At 42.7% G+C, this 23,370-nt stretch overlaps 1 protein-coding gene across 3 annotated transcripts in view; it reads left to right on the top strand.

The window, feature by feature from the left end:
* The window catches only part of ACTN2 (actinin alpha 2), a 67,575-nt gene extending 45,350 nt beyond the window's left edge, over positions 1-22,225 (top strand). For 2 of the 3 annotated variants that reach the window (XM_040968082.1, XM_040968081.1), the window contains exons 11-21: positions 1,923-2,070; positions 3,904-4,054; positions 6,975-7,083; positions 8,363-8,503; positions 10,134-10,316; positions 12,892-13,026; positions 13,902-14,081; positions 14,671-14,817; positions 17,293-17,358; positions 18,551-18,709; positions 20,211-22,225. In XM_040968082.1, coding sequence (XP_040824016.1) covers positions 1,923-2,070; positions 3,904-4,054; positions 6,975-7,083; positions 8,363-8,503; positions 10,134-10,316; positions 12,892-13,026; positions 13,902-14,081; positions 14,671-14,817; positions 17,293-17,358; positions 18,551-18,709; positions 20,211-20,369 — 1,578 coding nt within the window. In that variant the 3' untranslated portion in view covers positions 20,370-22,225. Of the gene's footprint in view, positions 1-1,922; positions 2,071-3,903; positions 4,055-6,974; positions 7,084-8,362; positions 8,504-10,133; positions 10,317-12,891; positions 13,027-13,901; positions 14,082-14,670; positions 14,818-17,292; positions 17,359-18,535; positions 18,710-20,210 lie in introns of all 3 variants that reach the window. The other variant, XM_040968083.1, reaches the window with a different exon arrangement.
* The last annotated feature ends 1,145 nt before the right edge of the window (positions 22,226-23,370 follow it).

The following is a 23,370-nucleotide window of genomic DNA, read 5'->3' as shown; positions in this document are numbered from 1 at the left end:
CTGCAGGACCCTGGCTTTTATCTCCTGGTCAACCCGAATGTGTTCTCATCAGAGTCACTGATGTCTCTATTAGCAAACTGATCAGCACATTTATTTTCACTTCCCTGCATGACTCAGTAGCTTTGACTCCGTTTCCTGTTGCTTCCTTTTTGAAATCTTCACTCTTGGCCTTCCTGATGTTTTCTTCTCTTACCCACAAAGCTTTCTCCATCAGTACTCAAGGCCTTGATTCCTCTACATATCTGTAAATGTTGTGGGCTGGCACCTGTTAAGTGACCGAGGCCCTGTAAATACTAATTTTATTAGCACCCGTGACACTTATGTTTCAACACTTTTGTGCCTCCAGCTCTCACTTCTTACTTCTTACTCCACACCTGTAGGTCTACCCAAATATCTGAAAAAAGATTTCAAACCCACATATCCAAAAGAGTCTTCCTACAATTTCTTATATCCCAGTAAATTGTTTGCCCTAAGTTGCCAAAGCCCCATCATATTCAGCCTTCATTTTTGACTGTGCTTTTCTGTCATTTCCTCGCATCCAGGTCCTTAACCAGAATCAATGGCTGTCCTTCCTGACTATACCAATATTCTGCTTCCACCACCACTTCCAGAAGCAAAACCTTCCTAACCCCTCCTTGGACTGCAAGTAACTCCTAAATGGCTCTCTTTTGCCCTTAAAGTGCAGCTCTGGTAGAGCAGCCTTTGTCATCTTTTATAATCCATCAAGTATTTTCTGCTTGCTTCTCCAAACCCAGCAGGGACCTCCAGAAGTATTTATTGTACAGCCCAGGCTCATGACCCTGACCCACAGGATCTGGCAGTCTGACCTTTGCCTACCTTGCTGTTCTGCCTGTTTTCCCCTACCTGCAGCTCACTGTGCCATGGCTGCCCTGATGCACCTTTACTCTTGCAAGACTGAGCATATCTGCTTCTCAGGGCTTCGAACTCGTTTCCTTTCCCAGAGTACTCATTCCCCGACTTCTTTGTGATGGCTTCTTCCATCATTGGGTTTCAGCCTAAGTGCCACCTCCTCAGACATGTCTCTGAAGAACCTACAGAAGCCACCTCCATGGGTTCTCAATACCATTAACCCCAATTTATTTTTTCCTTTATGGCGTCTATCACTACTTGAAATGAACTTGTTTAATTACTTATTGATTGTCTCTCCTGAAAATTGTGTAAGCAAACTTATGTGTGTTTTTTACCCTTACTCATTTTCTCACTAGTGGCAGCTGCATGCAAGATACCAAGTCATTATTTGCCTTGCCAGTGACCAATGGGCTAATTCTTCCCAGTCATTGAATCAGGGGTTTTGGCATTGTGTCTTTTTGTAGCCTTAAAGTTGTTAAAGTTATTTTTAAGATGTACTCTTACTTATTTGGAAGGTAGAGGTACACAGTGAAAGAGAGACAGACAGATTTTCCAACTGCTGGTTCACTATCCAGATGGCTGTAACAGCCAGGGCTGGACCAGATGAAAGCTAGGAGCCTGGAGCTTCTTCCTGGTCTCCTACATCTGTGCAGGGACTCAAGCCCTCTGCTGCATTCCCAGGCACATTAGCAGGATATTAATTAGAAATGGAGCAGTAGGATCTCAAATCATTGCCCTTACGCAATGCTGGTGTTGCGTGTGGCAGCATAACCTCATGTGCCAAAACACCAGCCCCAACCATAAAGTTGAGCCTTTGCTCATCTTTGTCCACATCTGGAGAAGTGACAGATTAGATGATGATCACAACTATGTGCTAAAAGACCCTAGTGATGATTAAGACGTTTAGAAGTCAAATTAGTTGAATGAATGCTTAGTGATGGTGGGGGGACATGGTGAAACACATTATGGAGGGGATTTATAGGAGAACCCAAGGACCTTTGTAGAAGGTTGGTGTGATGAATGTGCCTTAACTTGTCCTTGACCCATTCCAGGATATTGCTGGTGCCTGGCAGAGGCTGGAACAGGCAGAGAAGGGCTATGAGGAATGGCTGCTCAACGAGATACGGAGACTAGAGCGTTTGGAGCACCTGGCAGAGAAGTTCAGGCAGAAGGCCTCAACACATGAAACTTGGGCTTATGGTAAGTGGCCAAGACTTGCATTTAGCTTTTGAAAACTCAGAGTTGAATTGGATGCAGACGCAATGTGTCATTACTATCATGTAGAGAGATGCCGCGGGCAGCTGTCTCACTTTTCTCTGCTGTCTTGCGTCAGTGTTAACTTTCTTCAGGCGGGAAGCATGAAGATTAACGTTGTGCAGATCATGTGGTACTTAACATGTGTTCTCCATGTGCTTACTGCGTAAGGCCTGGCCTCCTTCTGTCTATATATACCTACATATAATCAAATATGTAAATATATTTGATTATACAATTAACTGCTTATTTCTTAATTGTGAGTTAGATATCCCTGAGCCAGCTACCAGATTCTGCCCAAAAGAATATGTATTAAATGCCACAGAGCAGCACAACATCCTACTTACAGTGTCTGCATTCAGGAGAAGAATGCAACATATTATTTTTGTGGAATCTAACTTCCTTATCGCACTTCGATTTACTTACTTCTTTCAGACCTTACATAATAACTGTTTTGGTAATCATCACAATATGAACTCATTCTTTTTTTTTCTTTTTGATGATGTTTACATAGTTGATCAGAGTGGGAAGGGTCAAGGATTAGGGGAAAGTGGGTGAGACCATTGTTTCCAATTTTTTTCCTTCCTCTTGTATCTGTGGGAAAGGGGGAAGATAAGGAGAGAAGCCTCACCCAACCTCCCAAACGCCTTAGTACCTGGGGATGGGGAACGGTCACCCAGCATCATCCCAGGGCCCCTGATGTAGAGAGAGCATGCCCTCAGGGTTCTACTTAAGTAGTTTTGGTGAATGAACCCAATATTCTGTGCCTTTCTATTACAGTAAGTAGCTCTTTTTGCTAAGATAGAAGAACAGAACATCCCCCCCCCCCCATCACATAACAATCTATTTGGTGAGGGATTGGGCAATGCCCTTCATTCTCTGGCTCTCTCTCTGGCTATATCAATGCTTGATTTTGAATACGGTGTAGCAGGTAATTAAAGTGAAGGTGCTGGAACCAGGCAGCTGGGAGACCCAGTCTGATGCTTCAAAGCTGAAAGCTTTGGTCATGGTCTTGACCTCTCCTGCCTTCAGTGTCCTCTTCAAGATGGGGACACTCCTTGTAGGACTTAAGTGAAGATTTAATGAGTTGCTCCAAGTTTTCAATCAGTATCTGGCACATCAGTGCAGTGTTGTCATTGCCAAATATATGGACATTTAAAGAATTAAACTGTTATAAGGGGAGAAGCCAGAGATCCATGTGACTTCAGTTAGAACTACAGCAGTTGCTCAAGTGAGAGAATTTGGTAGGGGAAACACAAATATACATGGATTCCAATTTTTTGCATCAAAATATACTTTTTTGATTTTATTTTTCACAAGATATTTAAAATTAAGTAGAAGTACAAGAAAGAAAATCCGTACTATTTATTATCATGAAGGAAAACAGTGCTTCTGCTACAATTAACAACAGAAATTTAGCAATAAGAATTGGAGCCAGAATAGAACAGAGGACTAGAGTTTTAGCTCACTACCCCAGGTGGCTCTTGGCAGTAATTGCTAACCTCCAGAGTACCCCACTGGGAAGGCAGACACTTCCTGCTCGGAGTGATGGAAAGTACAGCTTTGCTTTTCTGTGTGCCTTCCCCTCCTTACTTGAGAGCTTCAAGCCCCTGGAGCACTGGGGCAGCCTTTACAAGTAATTCCACAGAGATGCTTACTTGTGTCTTCAGGTCAGTGGTACTTGGCCTCTTGCATCACTGGGGTCTCGATCTTCCCTGCACACTTCAGTGCCACAGAGAAACTGCTGCATGCCACCGACATATTTATCCTCTATTGCAGGCAAAGAGCAGATCTTGCTACAGAAGGATTACGAGTCGGCGTCCCTGACGGAGGTCCGAGCCCTGCTGCGGAAGCACGAGGCCTTTGAGAGCGACCTGGCAGCACACCAGGACCGCGTGGAGCAGATAGCAGCCATTGCGCAGGAGCTCAAGTATGTGCCACCACTAACCTCTTCCCTACCAGGAGCCCGTGAGCCACAGGAGCCATGCGGGCACGGAATGTAGCGGGCTAGTGAAGCTGGCCTGTCTGTCCATGCTAGAATTCTGACTAAGATTCTTTGTGTTTAAATACAGAGACAGATTCTGCTTTGCTTCTCAGGTTTTAGGAGAATCCCCAACCCCAGCACAAGGCAAATCTGCTTCCAAGCAGATGAGGCCTGAGGCTGGAAAAGCGTGGAAAGGCAGCCTCTCCCAGGCTAGATTGTAGGACATGGAGCCTAAGGCCTTTCAGGAAAATAAAACGCAAAACCGAAGTCACTGCCTCACTTTTAAAGGAAAAGATATGATGACCCTGCTTTTGTTTATCACCCAATCAATAAGTGCTGCGTCACTTCCATGCATTTTGTTTCCTGTGAAGAACTGGCAATAAGCTCCTCAGACATCCTCTGGTCCCTGATCTGTACCCGGAAAGCCCAGGTGTGGCCATTCCCAGCAGAGGGGTCTCCGTGCAGGGTTTCCGAGTAGTTTTAAGGCCTCTGCCCCATTTTCATGAATGTAAAATTGCATTTCCTCTTCCTTACCCACTCTTTGCAACTAGATATATTTGCAGAGTTTTTGGAGCCTGGTATCTAGAGATAACTTCAATAGACCCAAATAATTGATTATGCTTGAATCTATTACATTTTAAAACTCCCATGTTCTTTGCTTTTGACCAGAGCAGACCCCTTAATTAATATGTTTTTCAACCTTACTCATATAGAAACTGTTAATTATTTGTGATCTTTATATCCAGTTTGCACACTGTATTGGTGATCTCTACATGGTTTCATTTTTCCTACTTCTTGTATATTGGCTTTTGAGTTCCTCATTAACAGTTGTAAGTAAAGGGCTGAGGAAAACCTAAATTTTTTTAGTGCTCTAACATAGCTTCTTGAATATGTGGAATGACTTTAGACAGTTACTCATAACATGTAAGTAATAACTTTATATTCCTATCATTCCTGGTACACATGTATGTACACAGATCAGATACAGAGTTTGAGGTCTGTGTTCAACATAAACCAACGTTGATTAACTTAATTCCTAAATAAATTTTTGAATGTACAGTTCTCAAAATACAGAACATCGATGCAGTTAGGCCCACCTTATCTCCTGGCAAGCAGACGTGCAGGACCATCGTGTGTGAGGTGGAGGAGGGGGAGGAGTGTCCTCCTCCACACTGAGAATCACTGTGCAGGGTGAGCGTTTCTCTCCAGGACTTATCAGTGAGGTTCCTAGAGGGTTTTTTTGGTTTTTGTTTTTATTGAGAAAAAAAACTCTTTTTTTTTTTCCTGTGAAGATTTATTTAGTTTTAGTTTTCTTTGAACAAGCAGGGATACAGAAAGAAAGATGGGAGGCAGAGAGATCTCATATCCACTGATTCACTCCCCAAATGGCTGCAGCTGGGTGAGGCTGAAGCCAGGAGCCGGAAGCTTCATTTGGATCTCCCCTGTAGGTGCAGGCACCCAAGGACTTGTGCCATCTTCCACTGCTTTTCCAGTCACATTAGCAGGGTGCTGAATGGGAAGTAGAATAGTTGGAATTTGAACCAGCACCCATATGATATGCTGGTACAGCAGGCGGTGGCTTAATTTGCTGCAATGCAGTGACAGCCCCTTTGCTTTCTATTCTTTAATATTAGCATTTTGGAGATCCTGACCTTTTTGATTTTTATTCTAGTATGTTTTGGTAGTTTGCATTTTTTCCCTACTTAGAAAGACAATTTTCAGTCTGGTAGAGTCTAGTATTATTTAGATTCAATCTGTGCATATGAGGAAACCCACGGTTTTGATTCATAGGGTAGTTTTAATGAGGTGATGGAGAGCTCCTACCAAGAACCACTTATACGTCCTTTGTCTAGTTACAGAGCAAGAATACTTCATAAGCATTAACTAATATTATTCAAGAAAAGAACCAAAGCAATGAACCATCACTGTCCTAATGTAAGAGAAACAAGCAGAAGCTTCCCAGGAATGGGGGTAGGAGGCGATGTCTTAAAAGTTTTCTTATCCTAGTCTACTTTTGAACAAGTCCCCAGAAGATATCCTTATACCCTCAGCGGTCTACCTCTCATCTTCATTTGAAAGGTGATAAACTTTTTTACAGGATTCAAAGTTTAATCCCTGAAGCTACTGAATTAACTTTCTAGTTATGAATTGGTTTAATGGTAAGTTCAAATTGATTCACAAAGATTGCAGCAAGATACATAGATGGGTCTGATGAGGAAAAGTACTTAGCAAGAAATCATTGTATTCTTGCTTGTCACACTGGTGGCCAGAGGCAAGTCAGAGACCCTTGTTGTCCTAAAGCAACTGAGCTGTGTTCTGCTGCCTTTTGGTGCTAGGCAAGGTCACTGCCTTCCTCTGGATGTTATGCACCACCCAGTGACCAGATGGGTGCCTTTCCCAGGCAGCCAAGGACACTGTGTGGTGCAAGCTGACACCTCCCTTCCCCTTTCACTCATTTTGTGGCTCTAGTTGCCATGGTGCAGCCTGGCCCTGAGCACAGTCCTCAGGTCACATAGTTGGCTTCACTTTACAAGGTTCATTGCCACTTAAACATCATGCCTGGGGGTAGGGGATGAGGATGGGGTGGTTGGGAGCAGGAAGGTTCAGGGAGAAAAAGAAAGGAGAATAAAGTCAGCCAAAATGTTGAGAAGTCAGGAGACCAGTGTGAGTTTTACTAATTCTCATTACTTATCTGACAAGAGTGTTAGTGTTTACAATGGTAGGATAAGCAAAACACCAAAAGACCCTGCCAATCCTCTGATCAGATTTCTGTTTTTAAATCTACCAGTATCTGCTGAGCCTGTGTGTCCATGTCCCTTGTGTAATCTGGAAAGGTTAATCTTTAATTTCTTGTCCCATTTGACAGTGAACTGGATTATCATGATGCTGTGAATGTCAACGATAGGTGCCAAAAAATTTGTGACCAGTGGGACCGTCTGGGAACGCTCACCCAGAAGAGGAGAGAGGCCTTGGAGGTGAAGTCTTGAAGCCACCTTGGCATGACCTTTTTTAACAGAGGTTCTTAAATTAAGTCTTTGGTCCTTGGTATTAATTTTCTGTTGCTCTGCAACTATTCGTCTATGAAATTACAGATTTTTTGGTTAAAAAAAAAATCTCTAAAGAGAGCACAAAAAGGTGGAAGTAGGTGGGAAATGGAAAATTGGTAGGTTTTTGCTATAATTTAGTCATGTAGCAGTGAAACATTCTTTTGGATAAAAAAAAAAAGTCCAGGGGTAGTGAGATTGTGGCATAAAGCCGCTTTCTATCAAGTAATAACTACAAGGAGCTTCCCAAAGTCCCCCTAAATGAATACATTTGGTCAGAACAGCAGAAGGAGCCTGATTGAGATGTGCTAAGGAAAAAGAACAACAAATACTGCAGGACATCAAGATATGAAAAAGGATTGGGGTGAATTTGGCCTTACCCAAGGGAAAGACTTGGGTAGATAGCGGTGGGTAGCTGGCGTTTAACTGTACATAATTTAACTGTCTCTCACCTGTGAAACAATCATGGCATAGCAAAGAAAGAAACTGTTTATTAGTTTTTGGAGTCTTTTCACCTTGTTTCTGATCTATCAATTAAAATACATGATCTCAGGCTTCCTAGATGGCCACTGACTGTGACATAACTCCCTAAGGAAAGAAATGTTGAAAGATAGACAAAGGACTATATGTGTACCGGAAGCAGCATGAGCCTTTTAGAATGGGAGGAAATGTGCATCTGATGGTGGCAGACATAGAGATATGGAGTGCTTTTCCCGGCCGCTCCCCTTTGTCCTCACCCTGGGAGACAAGCACAGTATCCTAGTTGCTGAAGCCTTTGTGCTGCCATGGATCAGAGAGGTGAGAGAGTCTCTGTGTTAAATCCTGAAAAAGGATGAAAGGAAATTTCCCAATAGGTCTCCTGTGTTCACCAAATGGGTGACTTTGGGAAAGGATGCAACTTCTCCCTGTACCATTGACTGTAAAATGACAGAAGATGCCCAGGTGGGGAATCATTTCTCTAGTTACTGTGTATTTGAAAAATGTAGTTGCTTTGGCTGGTGTTTAATCCTTTTTTAATTCAGATGGCACCTCAGAGGCCTGCAGAGCTCAATCTGGTCTTCTTGTAAGCATCACACAGCCTTGTGCAGACATCTCCTAAATGTCAGATACTAGTTTATTATTCCAGAGTACCTGTTTCCATTTGGATATGTTTCAGAGAATTTACTTAATCCATGAAACATCTGTTTCCATTTAACTTCATAATCTTCAGAGAACCGAGAAATTGCTAGAAACCATTGATCAGCTTCACCTGGAGTTTGCCAAGAGAGCTGCTCCTTTTAACAACTGGATGGAAGGTGCTATGGAGGATCTGCAGGATATGTTCATTGTTCACAGCATTGAGGAAATCCAGGTAAACCTGCACTCATGTGGTTTATTTATTTGAAAGGTAGAGAGAGGAAGAGACTGATCTTCAGTCTACTGGCTCACTCCCCAAATGACCACAACTGAATGGGACCAGGTGAAGCTAGAAGGCAGGATGTCCATCCAGGTCCCCATGTGGATGCTGGGGCCCAAGCACTTAGTGCATCTTCTGGTCCTTTCTCAGGTATATTATCATGAAGCTAGATGAGAAACATAGCATCTGGGACTCAGATCTGCAGTGCAGTATGGGATGTGTCTATTCCAAGTGGTGGCTTAGCCTGCTGGACCACGTGACCACCCCAAACTACTAGTACAAAGTTAGAGATTGTTATTTAAACTTAGAATTCTATTTAGGTTTTTGTCATACTTTACATCTACTTTTATAAGAAAACATGGTTAGAAAGCCCAAAATTAATCTTTGAACCTTAGCTTAAAAATGTATGTGTTGGTCTGGGCTACAACTAAGTTAGTTACTGAATTTGAATTGATTATTAATGAATTATTGGTTTTCAATGTATGTGAAAGGATCTGCTCTTTAAAGAAAAGTACTGAATCATTGAGTAAAATCACCACATATGACATTGGAATTATCCATGCAAAGTTAAGAGTTTATTGTCTGCTAAGTTAACCACTTTGCAAAGTGTATGACTATTACTGTTCATTTCTCTACACAAAGTATTGCCAGAGGAAAAATCCTAAGACACCTCAAATTAGTCTGAAATGTCCAGTCTGTAACTTCTGGCACTTTACAATTGTAAATAAGGTTTTTATGGGGTGAGGAAAGCGAGAAGAGCCATTCTTACATAGCATGATCCGACTTATATAGAGACCATCATCCAGGGAATTTGATGTATAAAATAACATAAAGAGAAAATACTTCCAACTTTAATAGATATGCCATCAGAAAGAATCCAGCAAGAAATACTGAAGCCTGCCTCACTGCAAAGGAATCATCTAGATGGGTTTGTGCCTGGATTTTTGGGGTGGAAGGGGCCATTACTTCCTTGATCATTGCAGTATCGATGAAAGAGGCTTAGGCCGTGTTTCTTGGATGGGCCCAGTCTAATACTCTGATTTCTTTGTTTGTTTTTAATAAGTGAAACTTCTAGCTGTGCCTTGGAAGTCACTCTTTGTTTCACAAAGGTCTATTGGGAGCTGATCTGTTGTAGCATCCAAACCAAACAGTCCTGTTGTACTTGGGGTGGTTTACAAAGCAGGGGGCTTATTTGAGCAGCTGATCCCACAAGGCTGCTATTTTAGACATGAAGGTCAAAGAACAGGTTCAATAAGTACAGATCTTATGAAGCCTTCTAGATAAAGGGAGTTGGTTTCCTTGGCTGTTTGTTTGTTTATTTTTGAGTAGGAAAGTACTGCCTGCTTCCCCTTGGTACAAAGGCAGCCGATGTCAGGTACTCTTTTGTAGGATTACAAAGATAACACTGATTGTTTAGAAGGGCAGCTAAGTTCTGTTCATCAGCAGCAAGTGAGACCTGAACAGTAGCTGAGGATTGCAAATAATAAAAGAAACATTTTTAAAAAAATAATTATTTGAACACCAACACCTGCAAAAGTAACACTAAAACCAGGTTGGGTTTTCTTCACTTGTATCTCTGATGTAGAGTTTGATCACTGCTCATGAGCAGTTCAAGGCCACACTACCTGAGGCAGATGGGGAACGGCAGTCCATCATGGCCATCCAGAACGAGGTGGAGAAGGTGATTCAGAGCTACAGCATCAGGATCAGCTCGAGCAACCCGTACAGCACTGTCACCATGGATGAACTCCGTTCCAAGTGGGACAAGGTGGGTAGTGGGAACCACGTGTGGGAGGAAGGGGGCATTCTTGAAGCCAGGGCTCAGAACAGAGGTTAGCAAATTGGTGACCTGGAGTCACTGCCCAATTTGGCATCATGACCATCATTTACCTGCATCCTAAATGTCACAGGCAAAATGTATTAGATTCTTTAAAAAAAAAAAAAACAACTTATTTATTTGAAAGGTAGAGTGACATAGAGACAGAGGGAGAGAAATCATCCACTCTCCAAAATGACCACAATGACCAGGCCAAATCCAGGACCCAGGAATTCCATTCAGGTCTCCCAAAGTGGGCGGCAGGGGTCTAAGCACTGGGCCATCTTCCTTTGCTTTCTGAGGCATGCTATCAGGGAGCTGAATGAAAAGTGGAGCAGCCAAGACTCGAACCTGTGCTTTGATATAGGTTACCAATGCTGCTAAGTAGTAGCTTAACCTAGTGCTCCACAGCTGGACCCTTTGTTAGGTTGTTTTCTTAATGTTTTATTTCATTTTCCTTTGAAAGGCAGTTATAGAACAGAGAAGAAACAAAAGAGATCTTCCATTCACTGGCTCACTCCCCAAATGGGTACAGGGGCCAATAGTAGACTAGTTCAAAGCCAGGAACCAGGATCAGATTCTACTGGGTCTTCCTTGTGGGTGTGAGCCCAAGGAATTGGGGCCTCCTTTGCTGCCTCCTCGGGAATATTATTAGCTGGGATCTGTGTCAGAAGAGGAACTGTTGGTACTCAAGCTGATGTTTTGATATAGGATGCCCATGTTACAAATGGTGGCTTAACCTGTTACACCATGATGGTAGTCCCAAAGATTGTCTTTAAGCAAAATCTTAACAGATGTTAGCAAAAGCAATGCAAATTATGATACTCGTAAGGGAGACAATTTTAAAAACCTGAGCTGAAGACTTGAGAAACCAATTTGCTTATAGTACTTCTTAAAAGAATTTTAGGATATAGGCTAGACTTCTCATCAATGTGAATTAGTTCTTTTTAGAATTTGAGACATATACACAGAGAAACACAGAGGGTAGGTAGAGGAAGGATGGTCTGCTTGCTCACTCCCCAAATGCCCAGGAGACAAATATAATCCAGGACTTCCCTTTGGGAGGCAGGAATGGAATCCCAAGGTCTGTATTAGCCAGAAGCCGGAGCTGGGCATATGAACCAAGCACTCCCGTATGGGATGGAGACATTTCAACTCCACACAAAAATGCCCACTTCCTATATGAATTGGAAATGCAGAAAAGTCACTTAGAAACAAATATATATCTGGGAAATAAAATATTTCTACTAACTTTCTGCTTCTTAAATTTGGGGAACTACCCACAAGTTGCATTTAGTATCAAACAGGATTATTTGTACCCTTTGTCTCATTCTGAAAAGATCATTATTTTCATGTCTTAAATTATAGCATAATTCATCATCCCAGTGTGCACACTGAGACTTGAGGTAGCTGTCTATACAAATATACACATAGTACATTAGTAAGAAGCCATAAGCAGAGGACGAGCTCATTTGGGAAGAAGGATGTTCATCCATCTAGAGATAGTCGTTAGCTGGTGAATTATGGCTTTACATTTAGCTCTGGTCTTCCTGACAGCCAGAGTGATAATAGAAATACACCAGGTTAAGGGGTTTTCCTGAAAATGTGGCAGGGAAAGGAAAATAGATAATTTTTTAAAATGCGACAAGCTTTTCTCTCTTTTAGTACATTAGAAAGCAAATTGACTTTTTATTAGGCTTTTATAAAACAGATACTGAATATTTTTAGCAGCAGCTTCTCAGACGATCAAAAAATAAGGATTTGTGAAGTAGTTTTTTGTTGTTGTTGAATCAAAGAAAACTAACACATAATATGCAAAGGTAATTGACAAACAGAATTGGAAACATGCAAGGCCAGGCAGAGTATTTCTGAGTGACTCAACACTGTGTAGAGTCAAACTGAAGAACCCAACAAGGCTTCCTCACTTTTGTGTATCCTGGAGCCCCCAGCAATCCAGGAAAGCGCAGAGATCTGCAGATCTCTTCTTATCATAGTGTTTGTGAACGCAGAAGTGTGTTGAAGATGGTGAAAGAAACACGTTAGAGTAATACGTACTGATCTAAATCTTAAATTTTGAGTGTAAGTGTTGAAAACACATGGTACTGCAAAATGCACTTGCTGAACTGGTGCCGAGAATGCCTCGATTGCTATTGTGAGAAAGTCCCGGGTATAGCTAAAATATTCCTGTGTGTTTGCACACTCATGATCAAAGGAAATGCTAACTTATAGCCAAACTCATCCAAGTTCATAAATCCATTGCACTTGGGACCCATCTCCCATGGATCTGGTGCTATAAGCCAAGAGACTCTGGCTGGAAAAATGACCAATGTCCCTAAAGCAGGCTCTTAAATACCCTTCAACTCATCCAGCCTTTCAGCAGAGAATTAGTGGCACTGGGTGGCAGTCAAAGCTACACCGAGCTGTCGCTGTAGTCCCTGGAGTAGGGATTCCCTTCTCCTCCCCCTGCGGTCATTTCTTCTGAGGTCAAAGCTGGCCTCTAACCTTGGTTGTCCTTGGGCCCTGACAGGTGAAGCAGCTGGTGCCCATCCGGGATCAGTCCCTGCAGGAAGAGCTGGCTCGCCAGCACACTAATGAGCGACTGCGGCGCCAGTTTGCCGCACAAGCCAATGCCATCGGACCCTGGATCCAGAACAAGATGGAGGTAGGTCGACACCTGCCAGGACCTTTTCAGAAGCTTTGAATATGATGCAGCAGCGATCTCTTTTGTGCTGTAGTTTCTGCTCTCTCCACTCAGGGCTGTGGCAGCACCTTGTACACCTATCATCTAGGCTGTTGTGGATGCATGTGCCCTGGCCTTGCATGATGTGTGTGTGCGTGTGTGTGTGTGTGTGTGCGTGCGCACACGCATGTGCGGAGGGGACACTATTCAGGCTGGGATGGAGTGGGAATATTCTTGCTGCAGTCTGCTTGGTTTGTCCTTAGAGGCTATGGCAGGGATCTTCACTGGTGTTCAGCCTCTATTAATCCTTCTGTGCCTTGGAAGTACACATGAAGACTTACAACTGGTTTGCTTTTTGAGAACATTTATGTATAATGGTCTTTGAATGAGATCTGAGGTTTATTTTATCCCTAAGAACAGCCAGGACACTTTTGTTGGCTCACTTACCTCTCCTCTCATCTCTCTTTTAGTGATAATATATTAACTTTAAAGACAAGAAATCTTGTGGTGAAGGAAGCCCGCAGGGATGGTGAATGTGCCTGGCTGCTCTGCCAGAACAGGAGGACAGGGCAGTTCTCCCCAAAGGGGTTTCCTCTGATGGGCAAGAAGGTTGTAAGGACTAATATCTTACTGCTCTGGCCTTTCTGATTTCCATCTGCATCTCTTCCTCTTTCCCCATTCTCTAGATGGGCTACAAGTAGACCATGTTTCCTGAGACTGCCCATTTCCCAGTGCTTTGGCTGTTGCCTAGAGGCTGGCGTAACACCTAACGCATGATCAGAAATTGTGCACCCCATGTAGCTATCTTGGAGGCTAGTCCATTCATTTTCTGCTGTGTCCCCCTTTGCCTGCACCAGGAGATTGCCCGCAGCTCCATCCAGATCACAGGAGCCCTGGAAGACCAGATGAATCAGCTGAAACAGTACGAACACAACATCATTAACTACAAGAACAACATCGACAAGCTGGAGGGAGACCATCAGCTCATCCAGGAGGCCCTGGTCTTCGACAACAAGCATACGAATTACACCATGGAGGTGGGTCAGTCTGACAGGCCCATGTGGCCTTTGTTTCTGATGGTGACTTTGTCACCATCCTGGAGTATTTGCTGCATATACCTGTCTTTATTTGTTTATTGAGTTCTGCAAGTATAAAAGTTAGGCCTCTGTAAGTCATTGTAGTTACTAGTATGGCAAAACCTTATGAATTCTGTAAACAATAGTTATCGAGGTTAACATCAGTATTGTTCCTACCACAATGAATTCATCCATCTTCATCAGAGATTGTATCAGAAACTGGACTGTTGTATTTCTCCCATTTTGAGCAACTGGATCTCCTTGGGAGCTGGCAGGGCCCATTCTGCTATTTGGTAAATTGAGAAGCTATTTTTAGTCACAGACTATGTTTAATCTGCAAAGTACCATTTGACACTGTTAGAACCCTGATGTTACTTCAGAGTACTTCTCACCATTGGATCTTGCTAAATAAACAAACAGTGGAGGGACATCTGTAATAGTAAGCCCAACTTCTCTCCTTTGGGGTGAACTCTCCTATTAGGAAGATGAAGAAGCAAGGCCAACATGCTGGGAGAACCTGGGGCTGATCATTCCCTTTGTTTCCTTGCAGCACATCCGTGTTGGGTGGGAGCTGCTGCTGACAACCATCGCTAGAACCATCAACGAGGTGGAGACCCAGATCCTGACAAGGGATGCAAAGGGCATCACCCAGGAGCAGATGAATGAGTTCAGAGCCTCCTTCAACCACTTTGACAGGGTATGACTGGGGATGGTAAATGGTGCTCCTGAAATGGTGCTGCCCACCTGTGATGTCTGAGTGTCAGCAAAAGTTCACTGGGAAGGAGAATGGTTAGTACAAAGGAAAATAGTCACCAAGGCAGAGTGGGCTAGGCTCTGCCATGGCTCTTGGGTGCTGTTCCCTGCAGTTCATTGAATGAAGGCATTTGCAGTTGATATCAAAGCTTGATTTGTTCTCTGTGAAAGTGCATCCTTAACAAAATGTGGTTGTTGTTCATTTTCTAAAGACTGAAATACAAAATTCTTTTGTACTTTGCCTAAGTAACTGTTTAGCTAAACGCTAATGAAAACTTTAAGCTGTTGTTTCAACATGAAACTCGATTTTCATTTTCTAAAACTGTTTTATTTTGAAAATCAGAATTACAGTGAGAAGGAGAGATGGGATGAGAAAGAGAGATTCCCAGCTTGCTAATTCACTCCCCAGATGGCCACAGTGGCCAGCACTTGGCCAGATTGAAGTCAGGCGCTTCATTACAGGTGATAGGGGCCCATACACTGACCATAATCCACTGCCTTGACCAGGCTGTTAGCACGAAGCTTGATTGGGAGTGGAGCAGCAGGGACATGAACCAGCACCATGGAATGCAAATGTCACAGGCAGTGGCTTTACCTGAATGCACCAGTTCCAGCCTCTGTTTTTAGTTTCAATGAACTGAGAAAGACTCATGAAATAACAGTGACAAGATGATACAAAATTTCATAGTATTGTTTTTAGAGTATTATCTGGTATTCTGATTTGAATAATACTGAAAAATAATTTTTATGAAAGGTCACAGTTTATTAACCACTTGGCCAAAAGAGACCTTGAAGGCCATAATCTTATCATTGAGTATCATTAGAAAAAGAATATTCCATTGCTTTGCACAGTGTTATGACTTACGAGTACCAGCAAGGAGTTCCTGAAATGCCCCTGGACTCAGCACACAAGGGCAGACCCATTACAGAGTCTAGATGATCTATTTGTGACAGGCCTAAGTGAAAAAATACACAGAGATGGAAATTGGCATGTGCATGGTTACTTCCCAACTTTATTATTTAGAAACATACTGTAATGCTGGCCTGACTTTATCCTCTGGATACCAAGTCAGTTTCCTCTAGTGCAAGGAAATGATTAATCATTGTCCCTGCACAAATCCACCTTTGTCTGTTGAAGGACATTCTGTCTCATTTAGGCTATCTTATAGGACAAAAGGACATTGATTTGATTTCAAGGTGATGAGGCAGTCTTTTGCAGCACAAATGCAAAGGAAGACCATGGAGAACCTGAAAGTTTAGGAATTAGTAATTGTGTGGCTTGTAGGGAAATGGAATTTGTGGAGAAATGGAGAGGTGGCAGGAACGCAGATCTCTTTTGCTTCATCTCATTCAGCAATGAAGTCGGAAGTGGAAAGGACGGGAAGATCTGAGTTTGAGACAGACATCTGGACACAGAATGTGACGGGTGATGGGGAGCTAAAAAACCTGAAGTGACATGGTGAAAGCTCCAAGCTGTGAGGACTCAGGAGGGCCAAGGCCTGGAGGAGGGGCGAACCCAGGGCTTGAGTTTAGGGCGTCAAGCTGCAAAATTCTGCGTGTCACGTGCTTCTCTGAGGAGAGAACTTGGGGAGCAAGAAGAGAAAGAAGGAGGCAAGGAGCCAGAGAGGGAGCTCTAGGGGGTCGTGGCAGGCCAAAATGGCAACTGAGGGCTAAACACGGGAGCGAGAACTAACACAGGGAGCTTCCATCCACAGAAGCAACCTGCATCATTGGCTTTCGGGTTGGCCGTGTTGTAAATGAAAACATCAGATAAGAACGTGTTAGTAATTGGCTCGGCCAATACAAGTTATTTCTTTAAATCTGTGCTAATGCTTCAATGCTAGCCATCTCCACAAAACCCTCAAGAACATCTTCAGCCAGCTTTATGCCTCCTGTCATTCCTAGGGCTCTATGTTGACAACCCTGTTTCTATGGAGTTTGGGTCCCGATCTTAAGCTGGCCTTTTCTCATCTTGTTTGAGTTTTCTTGTCCTCTCATGTTTTTCTGGGAAAGCTGAGCTGACCTTGGAAAGGTCATTGCAGCCTGGTCCAAAGGCCTTAGAGTTGTTGTAGGGTTATTGATTCAGTTCTATGGAGATGGATTTTACAAGTAACTAATGCTTGTAATATATTCTATCACCAGTAGGTGGCGGAAGTGAGCTCCTGACAAATTCCTTCTGCTACTTGGTTGAATGTGGTCTTTCGTTTTTGTCTGGTCTTTATAAACCACCCTCACCCCTTTTTCCTTTGAAAGAAATATTTTGTAACATCTTTCTGTTCTTCTGTGAATCTCAGGTGACCTTGACAATCTTGGCAGAGCCTCAAATGCTCTTTTCTTACCAGATGTACACTTGGTCAAATGGAACTGCTCAACTTGCCTCTAATTCTTACTGTATCCAATTCTTTGTATTTGCCAACAGAGGAAGAATGGACTGATGGATCATGAGGACTTCAGAGCCTGCCTGATTTCCATGGGTTACGACTTGGTAAGACAGATGTGAAGATGTTACTAAGATCTGATATTTTATTGATCTTGGGTCTATAACATAGATGACTGGTTTAAACTGAGGTATCAAATTTGGAATTGGTTATTTTTTTTGAAAATGCAGTTGTTGATATATAAAAATAAACATACTGCATCAAAGCATTTTTCCCATATTTTGTTTAATAATGTTTTCTAGAGAAGGAATCAAGAACATGGGTTATCATGATGTCTATATGTATTTTTTAAAGACTTATTTTATTTGGAAGTCAGAGTTACAGAGAGAGGAAAATCTTCCATCCACTGGGTCATTTTCCAAATAGCTGCAGTAATCAGAACTGAGCCAGTTCAAAGCCGGGAGCCAGGAGCTTCTTCAGGGTCTTCCACATGGATACAGGGTCTTAAGAACTTGGGCCGTCCTCTGCTGCTTTCCCAGGCCATAAGCAGAGAGGAGGATCAGAAGTGAAAGAGCCAGGTCACAAACCAGCGCACACAGGGAATGCCACCACCTCAGGGCGGGGGATTAACGTGCTAAGCCACCATACCAGTCCCCATCCTGATGGTTTTTAAGCGGCTGAAGAAGATTGAATTCACATACTAGTATTCTTCCTTTTGAAGCATACATTTTACTGGCATTGGTAACCTGATGATTTTTAAGGTCCTTTTTCTTTCATATGTTTCAAGGTAAATTGTTTTTAGTAATAACTCAGCTAAGAAAAACAGCTTTCCCTGTGTGCTGTGGTAGTTCTAATGTGTCTGTGTTTGTCTGTTACCCAGTTATACATATTTGGACTTGACCTGCCTTGATTTCCTCCAGAACTCTAAAATCAAAAGTGTCTCCTCTGAACTTCCTTCTGATTTAGCCGTATCACTTTGCTCTGTGACAATCTGAGGCAAGACCCAATTCTCGCTGTGTGTTACTCTTCCCTAAGAGGGCCGTGTGAGCTAGGCAAACAGTGTGGGTCACAGGGAAGCAGGAATCTGACATCAGGAGTGCCTGACTGCAGCAACTGACTGCGTAGAGGGGGCGGGGGAGGGTGTCTCCTGGAAAGGTGCTGACAGGAAATGCAGGGAACGCTGAGGTTTACAAACTCAAAGCAACTTGCCACCAGTAGGGGAAAGAGCGAGATTAGCATTGAGAAAGAGGTACTGTGGAAGTGACTGTTTGTTTGCCACCTCCTGGCACCTCCTGGCAGGGCGAAGCCGAATTTGCCCGCATCATGACCCTGGTTGATCCCAATGGACAAGGCACTGTCACCTTCCAGTCCTTCATTGACTTCATGACTAGAGAGACGGCCGACACGGACACCGCCGAGCAGGTCATCGCCTCCTTCCGAATCCTGGCTTCTGACAAGGTCTGCTCTGCTGGAATTTCTTCTCCTTCAGCAGTAGGCCACTGCCTTGTGCTAACAAAACAAGCAAGTAAACAAATAAATAATAGGAAGAAAGAAGGAAGCAGCATTGCAAATAACAAAAACTGCTTTCATGCTGGTGTCTCACACAATACCAGCACTAAATCTGGACAGGGACGAGCAGGCTTAAAGGTAGTGTCCCCAGGGCAGAGTAAACAGACATTCACTCCTGACATTTGTGCTTGGGACACATACTGAGTTTTCCAGAAGAAGGACCAATAGTGTGTATTGTGTGTGTGTGTATGTGTGTGTGTAGGTGTGGGCATTGCACATGGATAGGTCTGACTCTGCAAGGAGAAAGCACAGAATTCAGATTCAGCTGTGATGATCCTGGGAACCTTTCCCTGAGTGTCAGCAACCCTGACTTGGTTCCCAGCCACTGGAGCAAAGTTAAAGATAGCCACTCAGTCACTTAGCTCATTGGCAAGGCATTCGACACACTTAGCCAAGAAATTTGGAATTTAATGCTAAGCCCTGGACTTCTGTTACCCCTTAAATGACAAAAACATCCCAGGAAGAGAAATTCAATTCGAGCTGACACTGTTTTAGTCTGGGTTTTGGCTGAGCAGGTAAAGACCGGTAACACCAAGAGAAGTCCGAGTGCTGAAACTTCCTGAGTACAGCCTCGTTTGACCTTAAACGTCCAACAAGGTCAACTAGCTGAAAAAGGATAGCAGGTGTGTTTTGAAAAAGAATCATTTGCCCTGGGGATGAAGGTGGAGGAGAGAAAGCCCAAACGACTGAGAAAGTAATAAGCCATGTCTCATCCACCCGCCCCAGACTCCTGCCTGTACTATGCTGAAATGTTTGTGATTTACTTACCTTGACTCTTTCCAGCCAGCATTGTCTTATTTCCCATTGGATGTGTGACATTAAGAAACAAAACAAAATGAAAACCCTCCATAGTTAAATGTCAGTTTTATTTTTTCTCAGAGACAGTGAGCTCCTCTGGCAGTCACACACTTCTGGTTTTTTAATAAGCCAAACAGGAAAATGGTTTCCCTCTCCCCTCCTGTTTTGAAATAAATATACCAATGATGTTAAGTTAAACATCCCTGTTTAATATTCCTCAGTGTATGATAGGAAACAACTGTCCTTTGTTTTTCTGGTGTGAAACTTCAAGCACAGTATTTATCACTTGCATTATGGTGCATGAGAAATACTGAGGATAATATATTAATAAATGTTGCTCCTTTTGCCTTTTGGGTCATACTAAATTTCTTGCTGACCAAAAAGGGAAGATTACCGTTTAGACAGGGTTTTTTTTTTTTTTATCAATAAAACTGTGCTTTTTGTTGTTTGCCTGGTACCGTGCTCTGTAGAGTCTGCCTTTAATCATTTTTAAAAGTGAAACCAATGCAAAAAAAATGTGTAGGGATCAAAGTTGGTTTTGCTCCCATGTTTTCGACCTCTGACTCTGTGAACCCTTCTGTGTTTCTTGCAGCCATACATCCTGGCAGAGGAGCTGCGTCGAGAGCTGCCCCCTGATCAGGCCCAGTACTGCATCAAGAGAATGCCTGCCTACTCAGGCCCAGGCAGTGTGCCTGGCGCCCTGGATTACACCGCCTTCTCCTCCGCACTCTATGGGGAGAGCGATCTGTGATGGCTGAGTTTCTGTAATTGTTGATTCCAGCAGAACGCAATAAAGGCTAAAGTCACAGTTTATTTCCCAGAAACTTTGACAAGCTTTGTTATGAGGGAAAGGGAGTGCTTTGCAGCAGCTCAGTAATTGCTAGTAATGTAACAAGGTTGAAATGAAATTTCTACAGTAGATGATAGAGTGTGCTACATAAATAGGGTCCTTTATTTCTGAACTTGTAGCTAAATGAAACAACAGGTTGGTTTCTTTCCTTGAATCAAGCCAATCACTCAAGTAATTTGAAATTAGGAGGCTCTGGGGAAAAAGAAAAGAGAAAAATACAAATCCAAATTATTGAAGATTCAAGACTGGAACAGGAGGGCAAACCACAAATTGGTAATTTATATTTTTCAAATATATACTTTCTATTGAATATACTTACATGGGTATTGCGAAAGGAATGCATTTGAGATTCTTGTATTTCATGTTTTTGCTTATCCAAAGCTGGGCTCAATTTCAGAATCAATGGCACAATCCTTTCTTCAGCTGAAGGCATTGTGATGAGATGGGATGTCCAGAGAAGAGAAGCCTCCAAGTTCTTTAGTACTTCAAAGAAAGTCTAACTAGAGTGGGTAGTCAGCTCTGCATCATTTAGGACCGGATGGTCCCAGTAGTGGATTTTGTTTTCTTGCCTTACTTATCCTCTGGAGGACACTCTGAGGAACTGTGGGAAGTTGAATGAGGAAATGTGGGAGTTAGCTGAAACTGCCAGAGAGGAAGATGGGGTCAGCGTGTGATGTGAATTTTTAAGGGTTGTCTATTGATTCCAGTTTTCCATGCTTTTTCTAAAATATTGTTAGTAGAGGCTCCCAGGAGATGGCCAGTTTAAGTGATCTGTCTTGAAATAAACTGGCTTCCTAGTAGTCATTTCTAAGAAGAGACAACTGGTACACCAGTAGCTCTCCAGAAAAGGACTTTTATGCTTTTAGTATTAGGACCTGTTAAGGAGAAGCCAGAATTCATAGAAAAGGGCTGATTCTCAACCATGGTAGAGGTAAGTGCTCTCCCTTGCAGAATCCGTCCATGTGTTTTGGGTGCCATCCTCTGGTGTGCTAGGAGTTGCGGGGTGGTTTTGCTAGTGTCCCCTTGGATTGGATGATGTACCCTATCAAGTCCAGAGTCTGGCTCTGTGTGTGTGGGTAGAGCTATGCTCTGGGGCGGAAGAGGCCACGTGTGCTCCTGTCATCACAGCCTCATCTATCAAGTGTGCATTTTTTCTGCTTGTGCTTAATGTGTGCTGTAATCCGCACCCCCCCCCCCGCACCCCGTATTTCCATCTTGTTGACAGCTTGTAAAGAATAAAGCAGGAATTCTTTTTATATCTGAGTCATTAATGACCAGGAAAAACAATTGTAAACAAAGATTAAAGTGTTCCATGAGAAGCAGGAATGTGCTGTTAACCGCAGTGTGTTTCCTCAGACTTTTATTAATTTCCACCAACAACTGGAAATGTGATACTTTCCATCCGTGACTGGTAACCTATTCCTTTACTACTTTGGCCTCTTTAGAACTTGAAGCCTTTATTGGCTTTATCAGTAAATAGTTTGTGGTTTCTAAATTATTGGAATGTTTGAATCCTTGAGTTTTATGTCAGACACTTTGGGGCTGGTGTTTAGGTGAATTGTGGTTTGTTTGTTTGTTTCCAAGCAGGTGCTATATTCCCATCCACAAATATTAAGGATAAGGCATTTGGTGGATTTGTGGTATTTTAGGACGAGTAACTCATCTACCTACATTTTTAACCTCTTTACAACACTCAATGACAGATTGGATCATTACTGACTGCTAATAAATGAAAAAAAGAAATAAACTCTGAAAAATAACAAATGTGTTTATACTCTTATTTTAGAACTTTTTATTTCTGAAGCAGAATTATCGATTAAACTTAATTTATGAAAGAAAAAGATCCCTGTTTTTATTTTAAAAGAATAATTGCATGCTTTGATTAACTGCCAACTTCCCACTTAAAATTTCCATTGGATTTAAAAGCTAACATAGGTTTAGTACTTTCCTCCTTGAATGAAAGAGACTGGTTTGTTGGGTAGAGAGTGAATTTGAAACAGGGAGCTAGGATTAGCTGAACTAGAGATGAGTGATGAATCGGTTAGAAAAAAGGTGTTTAATTAGCAGATCATTCAGAATCCCTAATTTGATTTTTTTTAAGATTTTTTTTTATTATTTTTTTATTGGAAAGGCGGCTATACAAAGAGGAGAGACAGAGAGGAAAATCTTCCGTCCAATGATTCACTCCCCAAGTGAGTGCAACGGCTGATACTATGCCGGTCCGAAGCCAGGAGCCTCTTCCGGGTCTCCGACGTGGGTGCAGGGTCCCAAGGCTTTGGGCTGTCCGCGACTGCTTTCCCGGGCCACAGGCAGGGAGCTGGAAGGAAGCAGGGCTGCCGGGATAGAACCGGCGCCCATATGGGATCCCAGGCGTGCAAGGTGAGGACCTTAACCACTTGCGCCATCGCGCCAGGCCCAGAATCCCTAATTTGATTTTTAAATGCATGTGAATCCAGCCATAACCCCAGAGTTCCAAGTTGCGAGGATCTGGCTTAAGACCTGGACATTTGTTGTTGTTTAAAGTTCCATGGAGATTCTAATAACTCGCAATTGAGAACCACTAGGTCAGAGGTAAAGGAAAATCCTTACTCATCAAAATGACCGAAACCAGGAGACAACAACTTCCTGGAAAGCTTGGTTTGAAGTTGGAAAATACAAATGGCCAGATGACAGCTTGGACTGTCTGGCTAGTACTATAGGAATGTTTAAGCTTTAGAATGGAACATTTTGGTTTGGTTCATGAAATAAGCAGCTGGGTGTGCGCACTACAGCCCTTCTGTCAAAGAAAATAAGCCTATATGATACACAGGAAGAAATCTTCATGAAGAAATTGCTAATTATTATTTAAATGACAAAGAGCAGTTTTGTAGGATTATTTGGGAAGACAATACTTGAGTGTCAT

This window comes from Ochotona curzoniae, unplaced genomic scaffold (assembly GCF_017591425.1).
Source record: "Ochotona curzoniae isolate NIBS_2020 unplaced genomic scaffold, NIBS_Ocur_1.0 scaffold_4683, whole genome shotgun sequence".
NCBI classification, from domain to species: Eukaryota; Metazoa; Chordata; class Mammalia; order Lagomorpha; family Ochotonidae; genus Ochotona; species Ochotona curzoniae.
The sequence above is the reverse complement of the archived record's forward strand: the minus strand, read 5'-3'. Positions and strand labels throughout refer to the sequence as shown.